We start from the raw sequence: 23,101 nt of genomic DNA, 5'->3' as shown, positions 1-23,101 counted from the left end.
CTGACACTCTGGAATTCAAGTGATTTACACCCCCAACATTTTCATTTTGTATTGTATAATTAGTCTAAATTGGAAATTTCACGTGTGAAAGATTTTTTGCTGCTGTATTTATAAGCATAGATTTGAGATTATAGATGGTATAGATTTTAATAAAAGAAAAACTAAGTTCCAGACCTTTACCTTACCAGTTGATACTCACTTAATGAATTTGATATGGAAAGGACTACTAAATGCAGTAATTTCGTTGACAGTTTTTTAGGTAGAAGTAAAGACAAATTCAGCCTTTTTTTTTATTTATTTTTTTAAAATAAACTGTTCATTTGTTACGCTGCTATCAGTAGGCATGTCGCCATTATCATTTATTTCCGTACAATCGCGCTTTTGGTGACGAAAGTCTTTTGTCCGCAGAAGGGATCTGTAGCACGTCTCTCGCGAGACGCCGTAGTTCCGACAGCGCAGATCGTGGTTCAAATGATTGCTGTGTAAATAGCCAAACGTTGCATTTTGTTGTCTCAGAAAGCGGGTAAATCACGACAATGTCGATTCAAGCCTCAAACCCCAACAACCCGGTTGTGTTCTTCGACATTACCATTGGAGGGCAGGTGAGTAGCATCATAAAGACACTTTGAAGCTAACCGGGCAACGTTACCGCGTCACATCAGTGGCAACAATAAAGTTCATAGTCTGGTTAAACCCTGTTAAACGACCTTGTTGTAAAACATACACACCTGATGTACATTATATACAATAAGGGAGGCAAAACATTTATAATCCTTTTCATTATATACGGGTGAGTTTGTTGAACTAATGTTGACGCGGACAGAGAAAGCACGTTGACTTCAAATCGAAGATATCCCGATGTTGTTCAAAAGAATAACCCTCGCAACTAAATGCATATCAGTATGGTACGATAAATTTGTTATGTGACTGTTATTCCTCTATTGACACCGTGGAAAAAGCTGCATTTGGAAAAATGACTTTTTGAAAACTTTAGATGTGTCTCTCACACGCACACATGTATAGACTTGGTGTGTATGTAAACTTGGGGATTATCCTGTAACAATGCTTCTTGGCCTATTTATTTTCACTTAAATGGTACCACATTTGTGATTTGAGAAGGAGAATTTTGTATGTGGGTTGTGCCCATTAAAATCTTTTCCAATGCCAAATATCTTATTTGCGTTTCACTTTTATTTAGTGTCATTTATCAGATTGGATGATTAAAATCTGAAGAATCAATACATCCTGGCAATTTAACAATTTATTCATTGAACAAACAGCAGCCTCAGTAGCATGTGGAAGACCCATACAGCCACACCAACCTGGCACCTCCACCTCATGGTGGTCACATACTGTTATGGTGACAGGTAAGGAAACGGTCTTCGTGTGGTCTTGTTGCCCTCAGATGCACACTTCGCCACCGTCTCTGTCATCCCCCATTATACAGATCTTGGCCTTCAACTTGGAGATGGTAGGGGGCTAGGGCTCACTCGGTATTGCTCACACTAAGTATTGCTTGTTTTGCAGAACGCCATCTTGAAGTTGCCATATCTAGAGCAGTCAAGCACAGCATGCTTGGAAAAGACAACATCTGATCACTGTTCTTGCTTATGGGTGCTTCTAATCATTTGCCCATGGCACCTGAGTGCCAGGACCTCCTTTACCTGAGAATCAAAACTAGAATCAATAGCAGAATAAGCTGTTTGGCATTGAAAAAGAAGACATACTCTACCTGCTGCTCAACCCACAAAAGCATTTTCCTTATAGATGTGGCACCATTTAAGGGCAAATAAACAGGATTTCTGACAGTTTAAGATTTAGTGCCAAAAAAATCATTACAACAAAGAAGTAATTGACCAATCACAAATATTGTTTGTGCAAAGTTTATATATGTATGCGAGTGTGTGTATTGAAATACAAGTATTTATAAATTAATATGTATTTTACTTCTTTCTGCATCAAGTGTTATTGGCATTGCCATTCAAGCTTACATTATGTATTAATGTATTTTTAGACAGATTTATTTAATATATTTTTAGAGTTTTAAAAAGAAGTAAATAGTCCTGAAAGTCAATATTATTTTTAGCTTTTTTCTGTGGTGCTTTATGAGCCTGCCCCTTAATAACTAATAGGTGGAAATTTGATCCCATGAGCTCCTTTAAAGACACCGCCCCCAGTTGCATAATGAAGCAGGAACAATGTAAAAAGAAATTAGAGAAAAGATAAAAAGACAAAAGCTATTTAAAACAGAGAGACCAAGAATTATTTTCTATGTTTATCTTTAATTTTTCATTTTGATTAATGATGGTTCATTGTCTCAGACTCTCGCATTGATTAGTCATATTTTTTTTTTCTTTTTTTAATGAAAGTGACAGAAGTTCCCTTTAACATTAAAAATGAACCGCTATTATCATAACTTGCCTTTGAAAGCATTAAAATAATATACAGACTCTAAGTACCATATTATGTTAACATGTTAGTTAAGTCCTCTTTTTTTAATTCATTTTCCTGAATTTTCTAGTTGAAGATTGTTCCATATTTAGGTTTGCTTAAGACTTTGAGAGAAAAATATGTTAGCCTAAGAAAGGAGAATGTCAGTAGTGCTAGTAGCGACTGTTTTTACATAGAATGGTGGTGGTATGAAGTTTGAACTACGTGTACCAGCATATTGTAGTTTTTAGGACACATCTGTCATCTAAAATAATTACAACAAAAGAAAAAAGTCTTCATAAGACCCCTTTACTTATAATAAACAGCCTTATTATTATGATATGGTTAAGTAAAGAAAAGATGCATTTTAGTTACAGCCAATTACAAAATGCCACTGTGAGGTCAGTGTTGGTGTTGCAGTGCGTTCAGTTGTGTTATCTCAGCTTCGTCAGCAGATGGCGTCAGTGTCGGATTAAAAGCTTAGTTTTAAGTCAAGTTTAAGTTTATTCTCCAACTTGGAAATAACATATGATAGAAAAAAGATTACATCCATTGTAGCTGCTGATCATATTTAATGATGTTCATGAACATCCAGAAGAAACTTTGTACCTTTTTGATTTGTACAAAACAGTCAAGCAGCAGGAGTGGTAAGAGGGAAAAAGAAGGTATTGTAAAATAAAATTTTATGATGTTACCTGATTCTAACAGAAGAAGGAATAAATTAGAATCAATCATTCAGTCATAGCATCAGGTGTGTAACTTAGAGTAGAGTAGACATTTCCTGCAGCATTGACACAGGTGAAACTTTCTTAGTGGCTCATCACATCACGTTTCTTGTAGTGTAGACCAGGGGTGAATTGCCATTCATACTACACCAATTTACTAATAGATAAAGAAGAAAAAAAAATTTACAATTACAACAACTATTACGAAGGGGCTACGGTTACATAAAATAAAAAAGAAACAAAAAAAAATCCAAATACAAAAACCAAAAAAAGCCCCAATAAACCAAGAAGCACTCAGCGTGGAAACCGTCACCAAGGCAGCTCACACTCTGAGCAGTATTTACTTTTATTAGAATAGTATTGTATTTTGTGTAATATATTATTTATTTTTTTCTTCTTTTTTTTTTTTAATTCTTAAAGTACTTGCTTTAAAACATAGTATAGTAAATATAATATAAACTTCTGGTAACCTATATCGCTTATGCTGGCAGTGCAAACAGTGGCTGTAAGATATTTTAAAACGGCCTTTAGCACTTTGACCTTCAGATGAATCTATTTACCTTAAAGATGATGTCAGAGGTCAAATGTGAGTTAGTTTTAACCTTTTTTGTTGTTTGTATATGTTTGCAATACACATTACAACTTTAACAGTCATAGTTTCTAAGTTATAAGTCTGTTTGGCAATTTTTGACCAATAAAACATTAAGCTGACCTTGAATAGCTTGATGGATATAAGTCAGATTTGAATAGATTGTTAATAGGACCTCATTCTAGACCCCTACAAAGTTTGCTATTCAAAGCTTTTTTAGTCAGTGTGTTTAAAGACAGAATGATGCTTACATATACAAACATTATCAAAAACCTAGACGGGGGTAAAAATGACATTTTCTTTGAATTAACATAAACTCTGTTTATAATTACAGGACAGTCTGACCAATGAGCTGCCAAAACCTTTCTGTAATGTTATACATTTCTTACACTTTAAGTCCAGCTGTGTTGACAGATTTCTTTTATTTACTACAGCAATATTTCTTTATCATATAGAAAAACTTGTCCCATGCATAGGGATTCGATGCACTTAGCATCAAAGTCTGCTGTATGTGGCCCACGTTGTACAATGAGTTTGACTTTCCATCTAGGCTTATGATGTCTGTTACTTTCAGGTTTTTTCTTACACATTGTAAGTATTTCTCTTCTCTTTTGATGGGTTGAGCTCAGGAACCATCAGCTTGGGTTGCATTTCTGTGCTTATATGCCAGTAAATGTGCCATGAGCACAGATTTTCTGGTAAATTGGTGTGTGGCCCTAGAGTCTTGCTCTTTACCCAGAATAGCACACCCAGCAGTAAACTGTTGGTGCATTCCAGCCACAACAGGTTAACAGAGATGTATGCAGGTACTCCAAGGCCAAAAACCAAACAGGCCAGAGACACAGCAAGAAAAGGCATCCAGAATGTGGCAAAGCCCAGTATTAGACTGATCCAGAGAGGCGGTCGATGGTGGATTGTATGTGTCAGGTAACTCTTTTCATCACCTTTTGTCTCTGGGCAGAGGGTTGAAGTGAGTAGCAAGTTGTTCCCCACCTTCTCTTGTTCTTCCACTGCTTCACAGAACTTGTCAGCATCTCTTACCCACTGGGGAATATGTGAGCAAAATGGTAGCAGTGCTAAAAGGATTGCAGTGAAAATCCCAGCAATGAAGTTGATCACCAGTTTTGACTCCTGCACTTCACACACCAGAGCTTTCTTCAACCCTTTGCCGCAACTCATATCCATCAGTTTAGCATCAGCATGGCTAAAAGAGCACATAAAAGCTAGCAGCCACACGAGAAGTGTCAGGAGTATATTTCCGAGGGTTTTTAAGAAGGCTCTGCCGTTGCTAAGAGCTTTGTCTCTTAAAAGGTAGTCCATTAAACTCAGGCATATCATGGGCAGTGGTAATGCTGCATATGTTGCTGAGGCATTAGTCAAAATGAGGCAGGGTGTAAATGAGTGGACAGGACCCAGTAACCACACAGCTGCCATTAAAATGGTCATCAGCCAGTCAGCCAGTATGATGGACAGGCTGCACGCACTCATAAAGATGGTGTACCGTTTTTGACACCATAAATAAAAGAGCACTGTTTCCAGGCCTGCTTTGGAAATTAAAAGTGAAACATACTTTCCAGTGTTGTCTGTGTGACTGGCAGACATGCCCTCCCATTCATGTATAATGGCCATCATTCTGAAAGTGTGGCTTGTGTCAAACAAAGATGGCAACTCTGGCAGCATTTGACTTGGACTGCAGTGTTCAGATGTTCCAGGAAATTCTGTGAAAGACAGCAGAAATTGTATAGACATGATGAAAGCTTATACGGGAGAAAAAAACCACAAAAGAGCTTTTAGCTGTGAGTGCAAGGTGAGAAACCACCTATTTTCTGACTCTTCTAGGGCTTTTGTTCTAGGGCTACAGCTATTGATTGTTGTAGTTATTGAGTATTCTATCAATTAATCAAGTCATCTGATAAGAAGTACTTATGCCTTTATTAATGAACAATAGTAAATATTCACAAGAGAAAAAAACACTACTTTGATTTGATTTAACAGAAACGGGGAGAAAATATAATAAAAGATAAATATAAAAATAAAATAACATGGTAGTTAACAAAAAAGGAAAAACATTTTTTTTTCATGCCATTGTATTTTTACTTATTTATCACAACCTAAACCACACACTTGGTATTTGGTAGGGGGAGCTGTGATGTCTGCCTTTTACTAACCAGCAAGCATACTGTCTTAAGCCCATGTTGCCCCTAGATAGCACAACAGCAGAAATGATGACAATGCTGTCATAGTTTAACGCAAAGAGTTGCGGTCGTTAGCGAGACGGTGAGCTCACGTGGAATGAAAGAAAACATTGTTCTGCCTTGCAAAACAGCAGCGCTTGTTCCTGTAATCACCATTACACCTTTACTAGGAAAAAGCTGGTGGGACTCTTTTCTGAAACCACTCGATAAACAAGTTTCAACATGAATAAAAGCGAACTTCGCCACTCCCGTCTGCTGCTTTCTTCAGTTAAAATCTACAGTAGAGCTACAGAACATAAAATACGGAGATGAACTGTAAAGTTAGTTTGATATAATCTTTAAACCAGGAAGCTCGCTGAAGGCTTTTGGCCGCTGTTCTACATTATATGGCAGCAATACCTGCAACAACCAGTGTGAGTCTAAAGGGCGTGGAGTTGGATCATATTTATTTCACGGTTTTAGTAGGATTATTTTTCTGGATTATATTAATATAAATATGTAACACACTGAGCCACTGACCCAGTGCTGCTAGGTTGGACACTGAAATATTATTGTTAATTATTAACATCTATAGCATCAAAACTTCAGTTTTGTACAGGAGGAAGAGTTGCATTGAAGCACAGGGCACGCCTCAGTTCTGAGAATGTCGATAAACTTGTTTATCTTCATTGCACACATGCACAAAAACACAGACACACACCAAGTTTGAAAAGATGAATAAAAATACTTGAGAAAAAAATCCTGATTCATGCATGACAGGGTTAAATAACGATAATTACAATGAAACATGCCATGCATCTATAGTAATATTAAACAACCAGTGGGTGGCAAGGTATGGAGTGACATATCAGTATCCAATGTAGTAGTTTATGTGCAAGTATACCATCAACACTGACACAAACACAATAAAACAGCCTTTGAGTAGCTGTCCACTGTAGTGACCACTATGCATGAAAGGGTTAATTGAAGGAATAATAGATAGAATAATCAGTAGCTGCAATCTTTCCTGCTACAGATGATCTCCTGGTGTAGATGTTAATAATTAATTGTAAAACATATAAAAAAATATTGCCTTCAGGATATTTTATAATTGAGTTACTGAGTAAATTGTTGCAGATCTATTTTATTGAATACCTTTGCTCCTGCCCCTATTCAGATTATCGTTGTATTTCTAAACTTTGATCATTATATGAAGAGGGTATTTTAGAGGTCTGCTTTAAGACTCCACCAAAGGGAATACATATACATTGTATGAATCTCAAGTTCATTAAACTATAAAGATAATTTTCTCCTGCAAGTTATAAAATGTCTTTTCTTGTTTACATTCAATTTCATTTTAGAAAACGTTCTCCTGATAATTACAGTATGCACCGCACTTGTAAAGTCTGAACAGTTAAGGGGTCACAGTGGACTGGCAAAATGCATTCATGTAGTACTATAGATATGTATCATTATCAAATTTGGTGTAGTCGTAGCTTAAAAGCTGTGTTACCCTGCTTACAGGTCGCTAAGACTGAGATGATTACAAACCATACACCCTGAAAATAAATTGGGGTGTATCCGTTTGATGCACTGGTAAATTATTAATATTAAAATATTAGATTAAAAGAGGAAACGAGATACCAAGCAGTGTTAAAAATGAACAAATGCAAAAATTCTCAGTTTCTCTCACAGTACTTGATGTGCATCCCAGAAAAAATTGTAAGGGCCTCATTGATTAACATGACCAGTCTGCTTATCTTGTATGTACCTACATACCTAAGAAAGTGGGAAATCGCTAATGAAAATAAGCATCAGTTGTTATTTTGGTATGGTAAACTCCTTTTATTGTAATTTTAAGACATGCTAAAGTGTTGTATTCAAACTGACCAATCAGTTTGCCACCGCAGAATCACTTCTGCACAATACAGCACACACATAAACTTTATGTTCCTTTAGATTTAAATCATGTTCTGCCATTGAAGAATCCTGTGTTTGTCATGAGAACGAAATAATAAATGGCTCTGAATTTACCTTTTTATGCTGTGTTGTATTAGTTCCGTAAGCTTCAGCAGAGGTGGATAACTCTTGTTTAGTAATGTAAGTCCTGCTTCTGACCTGACTGTTATGAGCAGGTAGGCAACTCTTCATGATCCTGTTTCCCCATTGTTGATGCACACACCTGATGAGGCACACCTTCTATTTCTTTTTTCCAAGAACTCGGCTTGTTTTCCCTCCCACATGTATCATGGAAGTGACGACTTCCTGGTGCATCAATTTGCATGTCCTGCAGCCACGACAACCAGTGAATGCTCACAATGTGTGTTTGAAACTACTCCCTTTAAATTATTTTGTTTGCCTACACCTCATGTATATCAAGTTACACTCGTTTCTTGGGACTCAAGATCCAGTGAATGGCCGGTTCACAGAAATGTCAACTCGTCTGTCTTTGACCACAATAGACTGGTGATTATTCCTGTTGCAAAGTTGATATGTGGACTATGTCAACACTGTAGCCTCGGGTTTGGCTTGATTAGTTTGCTGTGTGGTTTTATTCTCAGTTTTGGTATTGTTATTATTTTCTTTTACTCCTCCTGATCAGTTAATATAGGTGTGGTGAATTTGCTCGCTGTGGATTGGAAAATTTCAACATTGTTTGTTAGTTAAAGCCTTGGCCTTATGTCTAAGTCGGTGCACTTGAGACCTGGTTTTTCCAAGTAGCATAAATCCCTTGAAATGGAAATAATCTTGGAAAGTTGATACCCTAGTAATAGGATGACAACAAAAGTAGTCCACTGTTAAGAAAGAAAGTTAAAAGCTGTCTTACCTATTGTTGGGTACAAAACGTCAGGGGAAACCAGACTCCAACAAGGGAAAACCCTTACCAGATAAAATGTGCTGTGCTTGTTTGTTCTTTATCAACACAATTTCTGATTTCATTTCTTTGTCTGGAAACCTTAAGCATACTGTTTTATCTCTTTTATCTGGCAAGCACAGGACATCTAGAGGCCACTGTGGTTTGTCCACATGGAGTGGAGGACGAGTTGTGCAGTGATGTCATGAGGACAAACCGCTCCTTGTACTCCAAATGTTAGACTGTTCTCTCACACAGACTTGCACACATTGTTGTAACAGTGGGCCACTTACATGAATTCAACAGTATCAGAGAACTGGGCGGAGAGATGGCCACACTCATTTACATGTATATATGTAAATACAAGGCTAAGATAATTTATAGTCCAGTGACGTTTTGCATCAAGATTGTAGCATCTCATTATTTCTGTTGTCACACCTGCATGACATCAAAACTGAGACACAGCAGAGCTTGTGTTGTTTAAACAACAGTAGTTATGTTCAACTTCGCCGAATATGTAAAGTGTTCAGCGAAGTCGACACAAATTAAAAACCAGAAGTAGAAAGTAGAAAGTGTAACTTCAGCTCCCTCTGAAAGGGTGTTAGTGAGTGTACATTATCATTTAGACAAGAATAACCTGTTTCTGTGTTCTGGTGCCAAATCTCCGCGAGGTATTTTCTTTTGTGTGGTTACCCTTTGGTTGGTTAACCAGTAGTTTTCTTTACTGCAGTGTTGATTTTGACATGAAATTTAGATGTAGTTTTGTATATTCTTTTGACTAAAACATTATTTAGTTTAAGTCATTAAATTAAACATCTAAATTCTTTGTTTTTGTCTGGCTTTTGTTGCCTAAATGTCATAAGATTTTAGTAGACTAATTATAAACTTGATTCAGTTGACTAAAATATTCAGTATAAAAGTTGAAATTTGTCCATGTGTCTGCTCTTCTTTTCCTCCCAAGCACTGACATTTTGTTGTGTATTCATGACAATTGGGACCACCCCATCAAACTTATTATCTTGTTTTTGTTTTTAAAAAAAAGTTTGCGAGAACTTTGATAATTCTGTTGATCAATTATTGTTAACTTTGCTTTACTGTTTGACAGGATGTTGGACGGATGAAGTTTGAGCTCTTTGCTGATGTGGTTCCAAAGACAGCTGAGAACTTCCGGTAGAGAACAAGTCACACAATCACAGACTGCTCACAGCCTTATATGATATAATCTTCTTTGTTGTTGTTTGATATACAGTATGTGTTAACAGAAATCAAACTTTAACAGTTTCATAATCTCTTACAGGCAGTTCTGTACTGGAGAGTTCAGGTAAGGCAATGTGTGGTGGATGCATATTTGCAAATACCACATCACCAATCTGTACAGTTATTGACATAACATTTACATGCTCTTCTTGAAAGCACTTGTTAGCAGGGCCGCAGTTATTGATTATTTTAGTGATCAAGTACTCCATCAATTATCGAGTAATCACATAAGAAATACTATTGTCTTAATAATGAGCATAATATTCTTAAGAGAAAAGCAAAGGTTTTGCGAACTGAACCGCTCATTCGTTTGCCTTGATGCATGCTCAATCATCCGTTTAAGTAAATCCCAAAAAGCTGATTCTGTTCATCTAGACGTAACTTTTTCAGTGGGAGAAATGTTTCGTCACTCATTCAAGTGACTTCTTCAGTCTAAGCTGACTGCAGGTTTCCCCAACCATATAAACAGTACCTTTGCACAATGACTGAAACTAGCCCACTGAATGAACAATGGGCTATGAGGTCAGTTTCTTGATCATTAATATGCAAATTGAGAAACGCTTCTCCCACTGACATTGCTACATCAAGATGAACAGAATTAACTCTTTGGGGTGCTCATTGGTTTGCATTTTACAAATTCCACTGTATTTTCGGGCTGAAATGTGTGCCTGCGTGGTAAGTGTACTAGAGAAGGAGTAAGTATCTGGTGACTGAAGGAAGAAAAAAGCGCATATCAACATTATCAGAACTGAGGTGTGTCCTGTGCTTTGATGCAGTGTTTCCTGCTGCAGAAAACTTTGGGTTACTTGCATAACCCCAGTTCCCAGAATAGCATGGGTGAGATGTCTCACAATGGGATGTGCCTCCCTGAGATGAGCATTTATCTCATTCCACTAATCTTGATTGGCTGGTGATTGTAACTAGGGGTGGGCGATATAAACGATATACGATAGAAACGATATAAATTTGGCCAACGATAGAGATTTTGACTATACGCTCTACCGCAATAGCGCATGTTGATGATGTCATCCAGCTGCGCCTGTTTTGGTCGAAAGCATCGCAGCGGCTACAACCATTATCGTCTGCAAATTATGCTGGGCGACAGTCATAGCAAAGAGATGAAGCACTTCTGAAATATGGGGAAAGCCAAAAACTGCGCTTCCTCCACTTCCGTAACATTGATTCCTTAATGTTGAATTCTCTCGCAGCTGCTCTATTCCCATGTTGTTGCAGTATATTAATAACTAACCTTGTATTGTGGATGAAAAATCTCAGTTGTTCTCCTGACTGAAGTTTATAGAATCCTGCTATGTGATTGCATTTGTCCCTAACCACCAGAATCCCTCACGTTAACTTTTATCGAGTGGAAAAAACGTTTGGCGTTCATCCTCCAGCTTCACTGTGCTAATGTTATGCTAACATAGCTGTGTCGCTAGCAATCACATAGCACAACATATACCAGGTAGTTCAACTTCAGTAACCCTGCAAAACGCCACTGCTGATTAGTTTTCTGTCTTCATTTATGTTGGAAGTGGTAGCAGAGCTGTACGTTTTAATTAGTTTCAGAAATTTCTGTCAGAACATGGTATGAAATGTTTAGGTGGAAACTAGCGAGCTAACTTCCTGTTAACTTCTAACTCCGTTAAATTTAATAAATTCTGTTTTCATGGATGCCTGGATGTTAAACTTAATTGTTACACCTGGTAAAGCAGCAACACTGATGATTTTATTAAAGATGAAAGGATTTAGACCGTTTTTAACTCTCAGTGTTCGTTTGACTTTGGGACCTGAACCCATGGCGTTTTGGACCCAGATTACTACGCGAAGCTCCTCACTACGGCAGCCGTAATGCTCTGACAATCCATTAAGCAGTGCGGCTTACCAAAGTTGTACTAAAACATTTTTTAACAGATTTCTGCACGCCCAAATCGGTTCGAGGTCAGTAAGCACAATCAGAATTCATACATAAGGCACACTCTTGATTTTTGAGAAAATTAAAGGATTTTAAGTGTGCCTTATTGAAAATACGTTATACAGAAGAAAATAATATATCGCGATATATATAGTTACCGCACGTGCTTCAAATTATACGTGATATGGATTTTAGGCCACATCGCCCAGCCCTAATTGTAAAACCCACGTTGGGCAGAACCACCTATCCTTTAGTAACTTATGCTTACGTAGCTGTTATTCAGGATAAGCACCTCTTCTTGCCTTTCCTTAGCAAGAAGGGCTTGTCTATTGAGACATCTTACTCATTTTACTTTGAGAACTGGGGTTACACAAGTAGCCTAAAGTTCTCATTCCTAGCATTTGTTTTGATGTCCCATTATGGAAAACGGAGATTCCAGATTCCACATAGGCCAGATTGGGCTTCAGTTACACCCTGGTCTGCCCTAGAGCAAACTGAGTGCACGAGGCCAGAAGACAGGCAGTAACTTGGAGTACTCTTTGATAAAATGGCAGGGGAATGTCAGGCCACACTCTTCTTTTTCCTGAGCTGCTGACTTACCTGCTACGCGGGTTGTTCCGGTGGAACTGCTGTCTGAGTTGTGGCTTACCAGCCCTTGTTTTGGGATCTTGAACTGAGTGGGAAGCTGGGTGACTGCCTGAGCAAAGGTCTGTCATAAGATAAGATAAGATAAGATAACCTTTATTAGTCCCACACGTGGGAAATTTGTTTTGTCACAGCAGGAAGTGGACAGTGCAAAAGTTATGAGGCAAAAATTAGAATACAATAAGAATAAATACAGTACACAACTGTACAGAATAGAATAAAATAAAATACTATATACAGTAGAATAAAATAAAATAAATATACAATAAGATAAAAATAGAATACAAATACAAATACTATATACAACTGAGTAAAAATACAACGATGACAGAAAGGATTATTGCACTTAGTATTATTGCATATGTATGGATGTGTGTGCTTGATCAGTTAAAGTCTTTATTATGGAGTCTGACAGCAGTGGGGAGGAAAGACCTGCGAAATCTCTCCGTCCCACACCGTGGGTGCCGCAGTCTCCCACGGAAGGAGCTGCTCAGTGCTGTCACAGTCTGCTGCATGGGGTGGGAGATGTTGTCCATCAGGGATGACAGCTTAGCCGCCGTTCTCCTGTCACTCACCACCTCCACTGGGTCCAGAGGGCATCCTAGAACAGAGCTGGCCCTTCGGATCACCCTGTTCAGTCTCTTCCTGTCCCCAGCAGAGATGCTGCCGCCCCAGCAGACCACGCCATAAAAGATAGCAGAAGCCACAACAGAGTCATAGAATTTCTTCAGGAGTGGGCCCTCCACTCCAAACGACCTGAGTCTCTGCAGCAGGTACAACCTGCTCTGCCCTTTCCTGTAGAGGGCGTCTGAGTTATGAGTCCAGTCCAGTCTATTGTTCAGATGAACACCAAGGTACCTGTAGCTGTCCACAGCCTCAATGTCCATACCTTGGATGTTCAGTGGTTGCAGTGGAGAATGCTTGTGCCTGCGGAAGTCTACCACCAGTTCCTTGGTTTTACTGGCGTTGATCTGGAGGTAGTTCAGCTGGCACCAGTCCACAAAGTCTTGGGTCAGACCTCTGTACTCCTTGTCGTCCCCATCAGTGATGAGGCCGACTATTGCAGAGTCATCAGAGAACTTCTGCAGGAAGCACTGGGTGGAATTGTGGGAGAAGTCTGCAGTGTAGATGGTGAAGAGGAACGGAGCCAGAACCGTTCCCTGTGGGGCCCCCGTACTGCAGACGACCCTGTCCGACACACAGCCCTGAGTCCTCACATACTGTGGTCGGTCGGTGAGGTAGTCCAGGATCCAGGTAGTGAGGTGATGGTCCACTCCAGAGTTCACCAGCTTGTCCTTTAGAACCGAGGGAAGAATGGTGTTGAAGGCACTGGAGAAATCAAAGAACATGATTCTCACAGTGCTTCCAGCGGTCTCCAGGTGAGCGAGGGAACGATGTAGGAGGTGAATGACGGCATCATCCGCTCCAATGCCAGGCTGGTAGGCAAACTGAAGTGGGTCCAGTGATGAGCTTATTAGGCGCCGAAGCTGAGCCAGGACCAACCGCTCCAGGGTCTTCATCAGGTGGGATGTCAGAGCCACCGGCCTGTAGCTGTTGAGGTCCTTGGGGCGTGAAGTCTTTGGCACTGGTACAACACAGGAGGTTTTCCAGAGCTGTGGGACTCTTCCCAACCTCAGGCTCAGGTTGAAGAGGTGCTCCATCACCCCACACAGTTGGTCCGCGCAGGACCTGACGACCCTCGAGCTGATGCCATCTGGACCCGCTGCCTTCTTGCCATTAATCCTCCTCAGTTCCCTCCTAACCTGGGTGGTTGAGAGAGACAGGCTGGAGCCTTGTGTTGAGTGTGTATTGGATGCTGTTGTTGGGGGTGGGGGGGAGTGAGCAGGGTGAATAGAGGAGGTGTGAAGTGTCTGAGGTGGAACAGCAGCAGTGGGGGTGGGTGAGTCTGCAGCCGATGTTGCAGACTGCCTCATGGCTGAGTCAAATCTGTTGAAGAAATGATTCAGTTCATTTGCCCATCTCACATCCCTCATGGGGTCGGAGGTGGTGTCGGCTCAGTTTTCTGGGAAGATGGAGATTGAGACCTCATCCTCCTGCTTCCCCGTCTCACATCTATGCCTTATGGAACCCAGAACAGTCCTGAAATGTGGCTTGGATTGTGCAGCGTTGTATGCAAAGATAAATGTCTGTGATCACAGTGATCTCTTCCCACACATTAGTCAGTCCTAGTCGCATTGGCCTCACATAGACCTCTGCTTGGTAAGCAGCTAACATGGAGGTAATTTTCAGTGCTCTTACCGCTAAAGCCGCCACTTTGTAGGCCCTTTCATTCACAATGAAAATGTGGAACTCCTGGAGGAGCCCGTAGCCAGCCGTGGATGGAGGTGGGCTCCGACTTATCATAGGAAGTGAAAGTAAGCCATGCTTCTCTGTGCCCTCAAAATCCAGGGAAGAAGCCCCATGTTACATGAGTAACTGCTTTGCCGCCCTGGTGGCCTGGGGCAATTTCTTCCCTTCATAATGTGACCTGGTGGTCTGAGACCTGGTGTGTGTGTCCGTAATTGAAAATTTGTTGCCACAAACGAAGAGTAGAGCCCTAGTTTCTCTGCTTCCTCTGGTGTGAGGGGGAAAAAAGTGCATATCTTTGATTGCTGGGATGTTTACAACAAAGGCAATCAGTTAGCTGGTGTGCTAAACTGTACAAAAAAAACCCCCCGCCTTACTGAAAAGTAAGTGGTATGATGCTCGATCAGTGATGAAGTCTCGGGTTCAGGATAGACAACCATAAGGTAGCTAGCGGCCGGTGAGGAAAAGTTAGGAAATCACTCCTGTCTATGGACAGTTAAGATAGCTAGCCTAATGAGGGGTTGAGATATGTTAGCTTTGTACTTTGGGTTGCTGTTCTGTTGAAACAGGTTATCATCAAGGATGACTCTGTACAATGCTGCATTCGTCTTTCCTTCAAACCTGATTAGTCTCCTGGTTTGCCATAACAGTTTTGAGTGTTATGACAAAGGCTGCGAATACTTTTGTTTTGTTTTTTAAATGAATTTCCAAGAATAATATTTGAAATAGGGCTGTATCATAAGAAAATGTGGAACAAGAGAAAGTGCTGTGAATACTTTCCAGATGTACTATATTTCATGCTGGCCCATTTACTGTGAAAATCTGAATCACAAACATAGACAAATCTACTTCGTTTCAAGGAGACAGTTGACACAGTTTGTACATTAAAGTATTTTACTGCTTACTTCATTTTCTTTTCTCACTGACTCCTGTCTTTTTAGGAAAGATGGCGTTCCTATTGGCTACAAAGGTTGCACATTCCACAGGTACTCACATGGCAGCTTGACTTCTGTAGCTTACATTAAACTCTGGTGTTTGACTTATGAAGTGTGTACACTACAGCAGCAAAGCTGAGATGATATTCTGCGCTATAGTTACAGAAGAAATGTACCGTGTTAACGAAGGGTCTATGATGACAAGACTAGCACATCTGTTATGTGATTCATAGTGTCATTTAGAAAACTTTTGCAATGCTACACTGCCTCTTCGAAAATGGAAAAGAGCATACATTTGTGTCTGTGAAGGTTCTCAGTCATCCAGGTCATCGTAGTCAAAGGAGCTTGCAGAGAACAGCAACACGCTCAGACAAAAACTGGTTCACCCGAAAGACAAAACGCCAAAACACAAACTTAACAATGTGGTGTATGCTGTACAGTGCAGCGAGGAATGCTCAGACCTCTACATTGGAGAGACCAAACAGCCACTTCACAAGCGCATGGCACAACACAGAAGAGCCACCTCCACAGGACAAGACTCAGCAGTCCATCTGCATCTTAAGGATAAAGGTCACTCTTTCGAGGATGCCAATGTTCACATTTTGGACAGAGAGGACAGATGGTTTGAAAGAGGAGTGAAAGAAGCCATCTATGTCCACTGTGAGCGACCATCTTTGAACAGAGGCGGGGGTTTACGACACCAACTCTCTGCCATCTATAATCCAGTTTTGAGATCCCTTCCCAGACGCCTTAACGCCCACTCACATCCTGGGCCATCTGACCTCAGGAATTCGCATGATAAGGTGGGGCCAGGTTTCACAATGAACACACCCGAAACTCTGGCTGATTGGGACCCACACCCAGTTTCACACCTTGGCTCAGGCGATTAGAGGATCATCAGGGGGTCCTTTTGTCCCTCTGTGGGGGGACACTCCCACTAGGTTTATATCTGGGACTCTCCACCATTTGACCTTAGAACTGAAGAAGCTTCTCGGATGAGAGGTGAAACGTCTTCAAGCAACTTAAAGAAGTCCAGACGCTTTTCTTTGCAAGCTCCTTTGACAGCATACATTTGTAATCTGCTGTCTATTACAGTTAGACTGTAATACTTTTCATATATTTGTTAACTTTTGTGAGGTTTTCTTTAGCAGAATTGATATTTTCTTTTTCCATTGGTCATTGGCAGGGTGATCAAAGACTTCATGATACAGGGAGGAGACTTTGTAAATGTAAGTACATGGAAGACTGGATTGACAACACAAATATCCATAGTTTAATGGTTGTCTTTTGACTGTGTCTGGAAGATTTGCACAAACGCTTTGTGAATTTGAGAATTTGTTGATTAAATCTTGCCATGGTAACTATTGACTTGAACTGAACAGATTTATACCACATTGGTGTTTCCCCCTCTGGTGGTTATGCAGCATATTACAACACATTTAAAATTTCCTAATCTATTGCTCTCTTTATGAGCCCCTACTTACTACTGTATGTACTATTAATCTTTTGTGCAGGGTGATGGAACAGGTATCTGCAGCATCTATAGAGGTCCATTTGCAGATGAAAACTTCAGAATAAAGCATTCTGCTGCCGGTCTTCTTTCAATGGTACGTGTTTTGATAAATCTACTTACATTTTATCTTGCAGTATAGTGATTGAAAATGTTACCAGTTGATTGGGTTAAACTCCTACTGGATGGCTTAATCTCCACGGATACACTTCAGGTAAATCACCCTAACCAAAATGTGTCTGTTTTAATATTGTATCATATTACAGGCAAACAGTGGTCCAGGAACAAATGGATGTCAGTTTTTCATTACCTGCACTAAATGTGACTGGCTAGATGGGAAACATGTTGTGTTTGGTGAGTAAATCAACAGTATTGCATTTTTTTACTGTATTGTCTGTGTCAGAGTTGAATTGTCTTACTTGTAATTATTACAGGAAAACTGGTTGATGGCTTGCTGGTCATGAGAAAAATTGAGGTAAGAACTTATCTTCCCTATAAATCTACCATATTTGTTTAAACGGACAGATTTGTATTTGTGGTTCTTTTGGTAGGAGTAAATTGACAGAGACATTGTACACTAAGCTAAAAAACTTCAAAGGGGGAGAATAGCCATGAAAAAAATTTAAGCTAAAATGTAGTATTACCATTTAAATTTAAGAAATTCTCACAATTCTTCCGCTCTCTTTCTGCATGTTCCTGTCTGTTTTCTGTTGTGCTATCTAATAGAGCCAAAATGCTCAAATAATAATAGTAAAATGAATAAATTCTTACATAAAATTAATTTTGAAATGCCTTTCTTTGGGAAATAAATGAACACAACCCAATAAAATGTTGACTTTTGTAAACACTCATCACTTTACATCTGTGATGTTTAAGGCTTCAAGACCTTTTTTTAAAGCAGGTATCCAGCCTAATACTAACACCTACAGTTTAATCTTTTATAACGTAATGTTTATGTAACAAATAATTAAACCTGTAACTCGTACAAGTCCATATAAATCACCGTAGTTGGATGTAGTGCTTAGATTACAGCTTTAGAGTGGCATTTTTGTTCTAAACGTGTGTCACTTTCTTCCTACAGAATGTCCCAACAGGGCCCAACAACAAGCCTAAACTCCCCATCGTCATTGCACAGTGTGGAGAGATGTGAGCCGACACGTGCTAAACACCATGCCAACATTACACAGCCTCTGTATACTTTTAATGTCTTAATTGTGACTTGTTATTCTTCAGAAAACATTAACACACTGATTCCTACAATGACCAGTAGTGGACATTGATGTATTTATTTGGTTTCAGACTGCATTTGTTTTAAATTCATTGCTTCATTGCTGTTGTTCTGTCAAGTCCAAATTAAGACTGTTTGTGTACCTTTTTTCTTTTTTTAATTGAACAAAGAATTGGATGGTGGTCATACTTTGTGTTATTTCCAATCAATAAATTTCTGTACATTTTTATAAATGCTGCAGATTTTTTTTTATATCAAATTATTCAAAAGGATTTCATTAAGTGTCAAAGGGTGTCAAATGTTGCAATACTGACCATTGGATATAGTCTAGAACAGGGGTCACTAACAGGCGGACCGGGGTCCGAGTCCGGACCCAGTCGCCATCCTATATGGACCCGGACCTATAGTTAACAAAATATTAAATTATATTTAATTTTGACGGGGCGATTCAATTTTAAGCAGTAACCTTACATTGTATTAGACCAGGGAACATGCTGTATTAGACCAGGGAACATACTAACCAATTGTGTGCGAGTTACGCCACCCACGTGACACTACTTAGCCAATCACATCTGCGCATTCAAGGCGATCGCAACGCTGAGTGCAGACACAGACAGACAGAGGAAAGACATGGTGAGAGGTGAATGACAAGCGAGACGATTAACGATACAGTGAGACAAGACGTGAGCGGGAGTCACAAGAGGTAAAACAACTATGGCGCTTTCAAAAAAGAGAAAAGTAGACACCGAAAATAGAACTTTCAAGACTGAATGGACTGACGCATATATGTTCATTCTTCCGGCCGCAAGCAGCAAACCAGTGTGTCTCATATGTTCAGAAACCGTGGCACTGATTAAAAGTGGCAATGTCAAACGCCACTATGAGACAAAGCACAAAGCTTTTGAACAATCATACCCACCCAAGTCTGAACTCAGGTCCCAGAAAATTAGCAGTCTCAGAGCCCAATATGATCAGTCCACAAGGATCTTAACCAGTTCTTTCACCGCCCAACAACGTGCTCATGAATGTTCCCTCAGAGTTGCTTGGATTTTAGGTCAACACAAAAAGCCCTTTGCAGATGCAGGTGTTGTCAAAGAGTGCATGAGTTCAGTAGCAGAAACATTACTTGAGGGTAAACAAAAAGAAGAGCTTCATGACAAAATAAAGCAAATACCTATGTCAGCATCAACAGCCACAAAGAGAAGTGAATTATTAGCTCAGGATGTGCTATCCCAGCTGGAAGAAGCTATTCATAAGACACCATGTGTAGGCTTGGCTGTAGATGAGTCCACTGATGTGTCTGACAATGCTCAGCTGTTAGTTTATGTAAGGTTCTTCAACAATGATAAGAAAGAGTTCTGTGAAGACCTGCTAGGTGTAACTTCCCTTCACAGCACTACAAGAGGAGAGGATATTTACCTGGCCATTAAGGAAATGTTAACAAAGCGAGGAATAGAGCCAAACCAAGTGGTTTCAATAACCACAGATGGAGCCCCTGCTATGATGGGGAGAGAGAAAGGAGCTGTAGCAAGAATGAAAGAGGACAATCCCGAGCTAATCTCTTATCATTGCATTATTCATCAGTCAGTGTTATGCTCCACCCTGTCAGACGAGTATGCTGAGGTGATGAAAACAATGATGAAAATGATTAATTTTCTCAGGGCATCTTCTTCTTGTCAGCATTACATGCTCAGGGAATTTCTCAGAGAAGTTGATGCACACGCTGATGATCTTCTGCTTCACAACAATGTGAGATGGCTTAGCAAAGGCAGGGCATTGGAGCGATTTTGGTCCATCAGAAGTGAAGTAGCAGCTTTCTTGGAAGAGCTGGAAAGTCAAAAAGCAACAAACTTTTCTCTCTTTTTAAATGATGGGAAAAACATGGATATTGTGGCCTTTTTGGTTGATATCACTTCACACCTGAATGAACTGAATTTGAAGCTGCAGGGCAAGGACAATTCAATTTGTGAACTGATGACAGCTGTCCACTGCTTTCAGAGGAAACTTGAAGTGTTCAAAGAAGACCTGCAAGGAGACTATGCACACTTCCCAACAGTGAAGGAACAGGCTCAGGGACAGAGAGATGTGTCCTCTTTTGTTGACTTTGTTGATAAGCTGATTGAAAACTTCAGCAAACGTTTTGATAGCTTCAGCTTTGGACAGCAGCTCACCATGTTCATAAAGAACCCATTTGCCATCACTGATGTCAGAGGGTTCTCAAAGGAAGTCACACAGCACTTCAAGTGGGCAAATGCTGGGCCTCTTCAAATGCAACTAATTGATCTCCAAGCAGATGTGGCCCTGAAAGAGCAGTTTGGAAGAACTGAACCTGCCACTTTCTGGCCCCAATTGGTCTCTGAGACAGCTTTCCCAAATCTGAGGAAAGTAGCCCTGTACATCTTGACCATGTTTGGCTCCACATACAGCTGTGAGGCAGCTTTCTCCACAATGAACATAATAAAAACTAAATATCGTTCCAGGATCACCAATGAGCACCTACACATGTGTATGAGAATGGCCCTGACACCATTCCAGCCCAGATTTAAAATCCTAGTAGAGCGAACTAAAGCTCAGTTCTCTCACTGAACAACAGAAAGTTGGGACGTGGAATATAAGGGGGAAAGAAAGAGAAACTGTAAAATTGTTAAAATGTTTTGATGTTATCTGTTGAAAATGTATTGAGACTGTTTAGTCGAGATGTAAAATGTAAAGAAAAAGGGAAACTTTTTTTTTCTGAAATTAAGCACTTTGTTTTAAGATGCACAATTTAGCCATTTTATTTATTTTCTCTAATTCATTTTAAACAGCAGCCCTATTTCTAATGTAGGCCTACTGTGTGTTTCAGTGTTAACAATAAATTTTGTTGAAATGTTTTAACTTGTATTTTCATTGATTTGACAGTCTATTGTTCATACGTTCAGATATAAATTAAAAAAAAAAAAAAAAAAAAAAGGTTGCTTCTCTATCACAATCATAACGTAAGTTAGACATTATGATGTCCCGGACCTCTGCTTGAGAAGATTTTCTCCAACTGGACCTCCTCAAATTTTAGTTTAATACCCCTGGTCTAGAAAGTAGTGAAAGCCAACTATAAATAGTCCCTCTAATAATAATTCAATAATTCACATCTGTAATAATCAGATTTACCTGATGATTAAACTTTATCAACTTAATGTGTGTTTGAGAAACTGTAGCAGTGTCCAAACTTTGAAAGAACATTGTGTACCCAGAGTAATCTGAGCTGCTTTGGTAAGTGTTACTAGCTCTGTTTCCTTATAGTGCCTTTGATTAAAAATTGATCTTAACCTCAAAGTTATGGAGGAAATGAGAGGACCACTTTACAGTGAAACACATCTTCCATGGCAAGCACTCCAGTGCCAAGCACTCGTCTGCTGAACTTATGGCTACCTCTTCTATCTCAGCCATCTATACAGATCTAAGCCTCCACAGACCCCCTCCCCCATCCATGCTCTCCCTCCTCGGCCTTGGACATCGTTCCCTTGGCATAAAAGAAGCTTTTCAGATGGAGACGCTGTTCTTATGGAGGCAGGAAGGAGGCTTTTTCCCCCCCATTTTTTTTGAAAGGGGGATCTCTGTTGGGAAGCTTTCTGGGGTCGTTGCTAAAGCCCATCTTTGTGTATGGGACAACGGTGCTCAGACATTAACAGCAAGCTCTTCACACATCGACCAGTGCTCGTAAACAGTGCCAGTGGAGCATTAACATGACAATGGAAGGGGGGGAGGCTGTGGTGGGGTTGTCCTACACTCAGTCTGGGCCCGGCTGCTCTGGAAGTGGGGTTTCTAAATTCACACAGGATGATGACTGGCTTTAACCAGTTAAAATAGAAAATTACCTGACTTACTTTGTCATTATTTCTGCTAAGATTTGGTTTAAGGTTAATAATTAAATGATTTACAGAAACAGCTTATTTAAACTGTGATGTAATTTTTGACAGTCAAAGATAATTATGGTGTGACTAAGGTAATTAAGATTTCCAGAAATGTTAAATGATTATTAGTTTTTTAAATGCTTAGGTGTAATAAGTAACATGGATTACTTTATCAGTTACCCCTCTTTTTATATATATATATGCACCTTTTTATTTTTAATTTAACTAGCGTGCACAATGAAACTGAAAATAGTTTAAACATTCAGGCATCGTTTTTCTTCTTAATGGACCCGTGATTCTAGATCTCTTAAGCAGAATATTCAGCTGTTGACTTTCCTTTGCCCCCTGTGCGATTAACACACGATAATCCTACTATTTTGGCCAAGTCTTTTGAAATATTTCCATGCAGTTTTATGTATTGCATAATGATAACTACAATTATATTTTAAACTATATGTATATTAGCTCCAGGTCCGTCAGCAGAACATGATTTTACCAAGTAGACACTGTTCCAAAACTGTCACGGTTATGTGGTCTGATTCGTCTGGCTCTGACATCATGAAGGGGTGGTGAGAATGGACAGGTACGGTTTCCTTTACCCAATCATTTTACCCAACGCGTTTCTGAAGCGAAATTGACAGTTGC

General features: G+C 39.7%; 3 protein-coding genes across 3 annotated transcripts; 2 read left to right on the top strand and 1 right to left on the bottom strand.

Annotated features, from left to right (window-relative positions):
• The first annotated feature begins 481 nt into the window (after window positions 1–481).
• ppih (peptidylprolyl isomerase H (cyclophilin H)) lies at window positions 482–18,584 on the top strand. The gene is made up of 9 exons (XM_085344224.1): window positions 482–602; window positions 9,878–9,942; window positions 10,070–10,093; window positions 15,835–15,879; window positions 17,015–17,057; window positions 17,343–17,435; window positions 17,605–17,692; window positions 17,773–17,813; window positions 18,420–18,584. The coding sequence occupies exons 1-9, from the start codon at window positions 537–539 to the stop codon at window positions 18,486–18,488; spliced, it is 534 nt and encodes a 177-aa protein (XP_085200350.1). The 5' UTR covers window positions 482–536; the 3' UTR covers window positions 18,489–18,584.
• LOC146610476 (uncharacterized) lies at window positions 4,327–5,424 on the bottom strand. Its single transcript, XM_085345428.1, has one exon. The coding sequence runs from the start codon at window positions 5,422–5,424 to the stop codon at window positions 4,327–4,329; it is 1,098 nt and encodes a 365-aa protein (XP_085201554.1).
• Window positions 18,585–19,742: 1,158 nt separating the features above from the next.
• Window positions 19,743–21,152, top strand: LOC146610474 (SCAN domain-containing protein 3-like). Its single transcript, XM_085344992.1, has one exon. It carries the CDS (start codon window positions 19,743–19,745, stop codon window positions 21,150–21,152), a length of 1,410 nt encoding a protein of 469 aa, XP_085201118.1.
• Window positions 21,153–23,101: the final 1,949 nt, after the last annotated feature.

This window comes from Diplotaxodon limnothrissa, linkage group LG20 (assembly GCF_057381915.1).
Source record: "Diplotaxodon limnothrissa isolate DT_005_m linkage group LG20, D_limnothrissa_male_GT1.1, whole genome shotgun sequence".
NCBI lineage: Eukaryota > Metazoa > Chordata > Actinopteri > Cichliformes > Cichlidae > Diplotaxodon > Diplotaxodon limnothrissa.
Note: the sequence above shows the minus strand (reverse complement) of the source record. Positions and strands in the feature narration are given on the sequence as shown.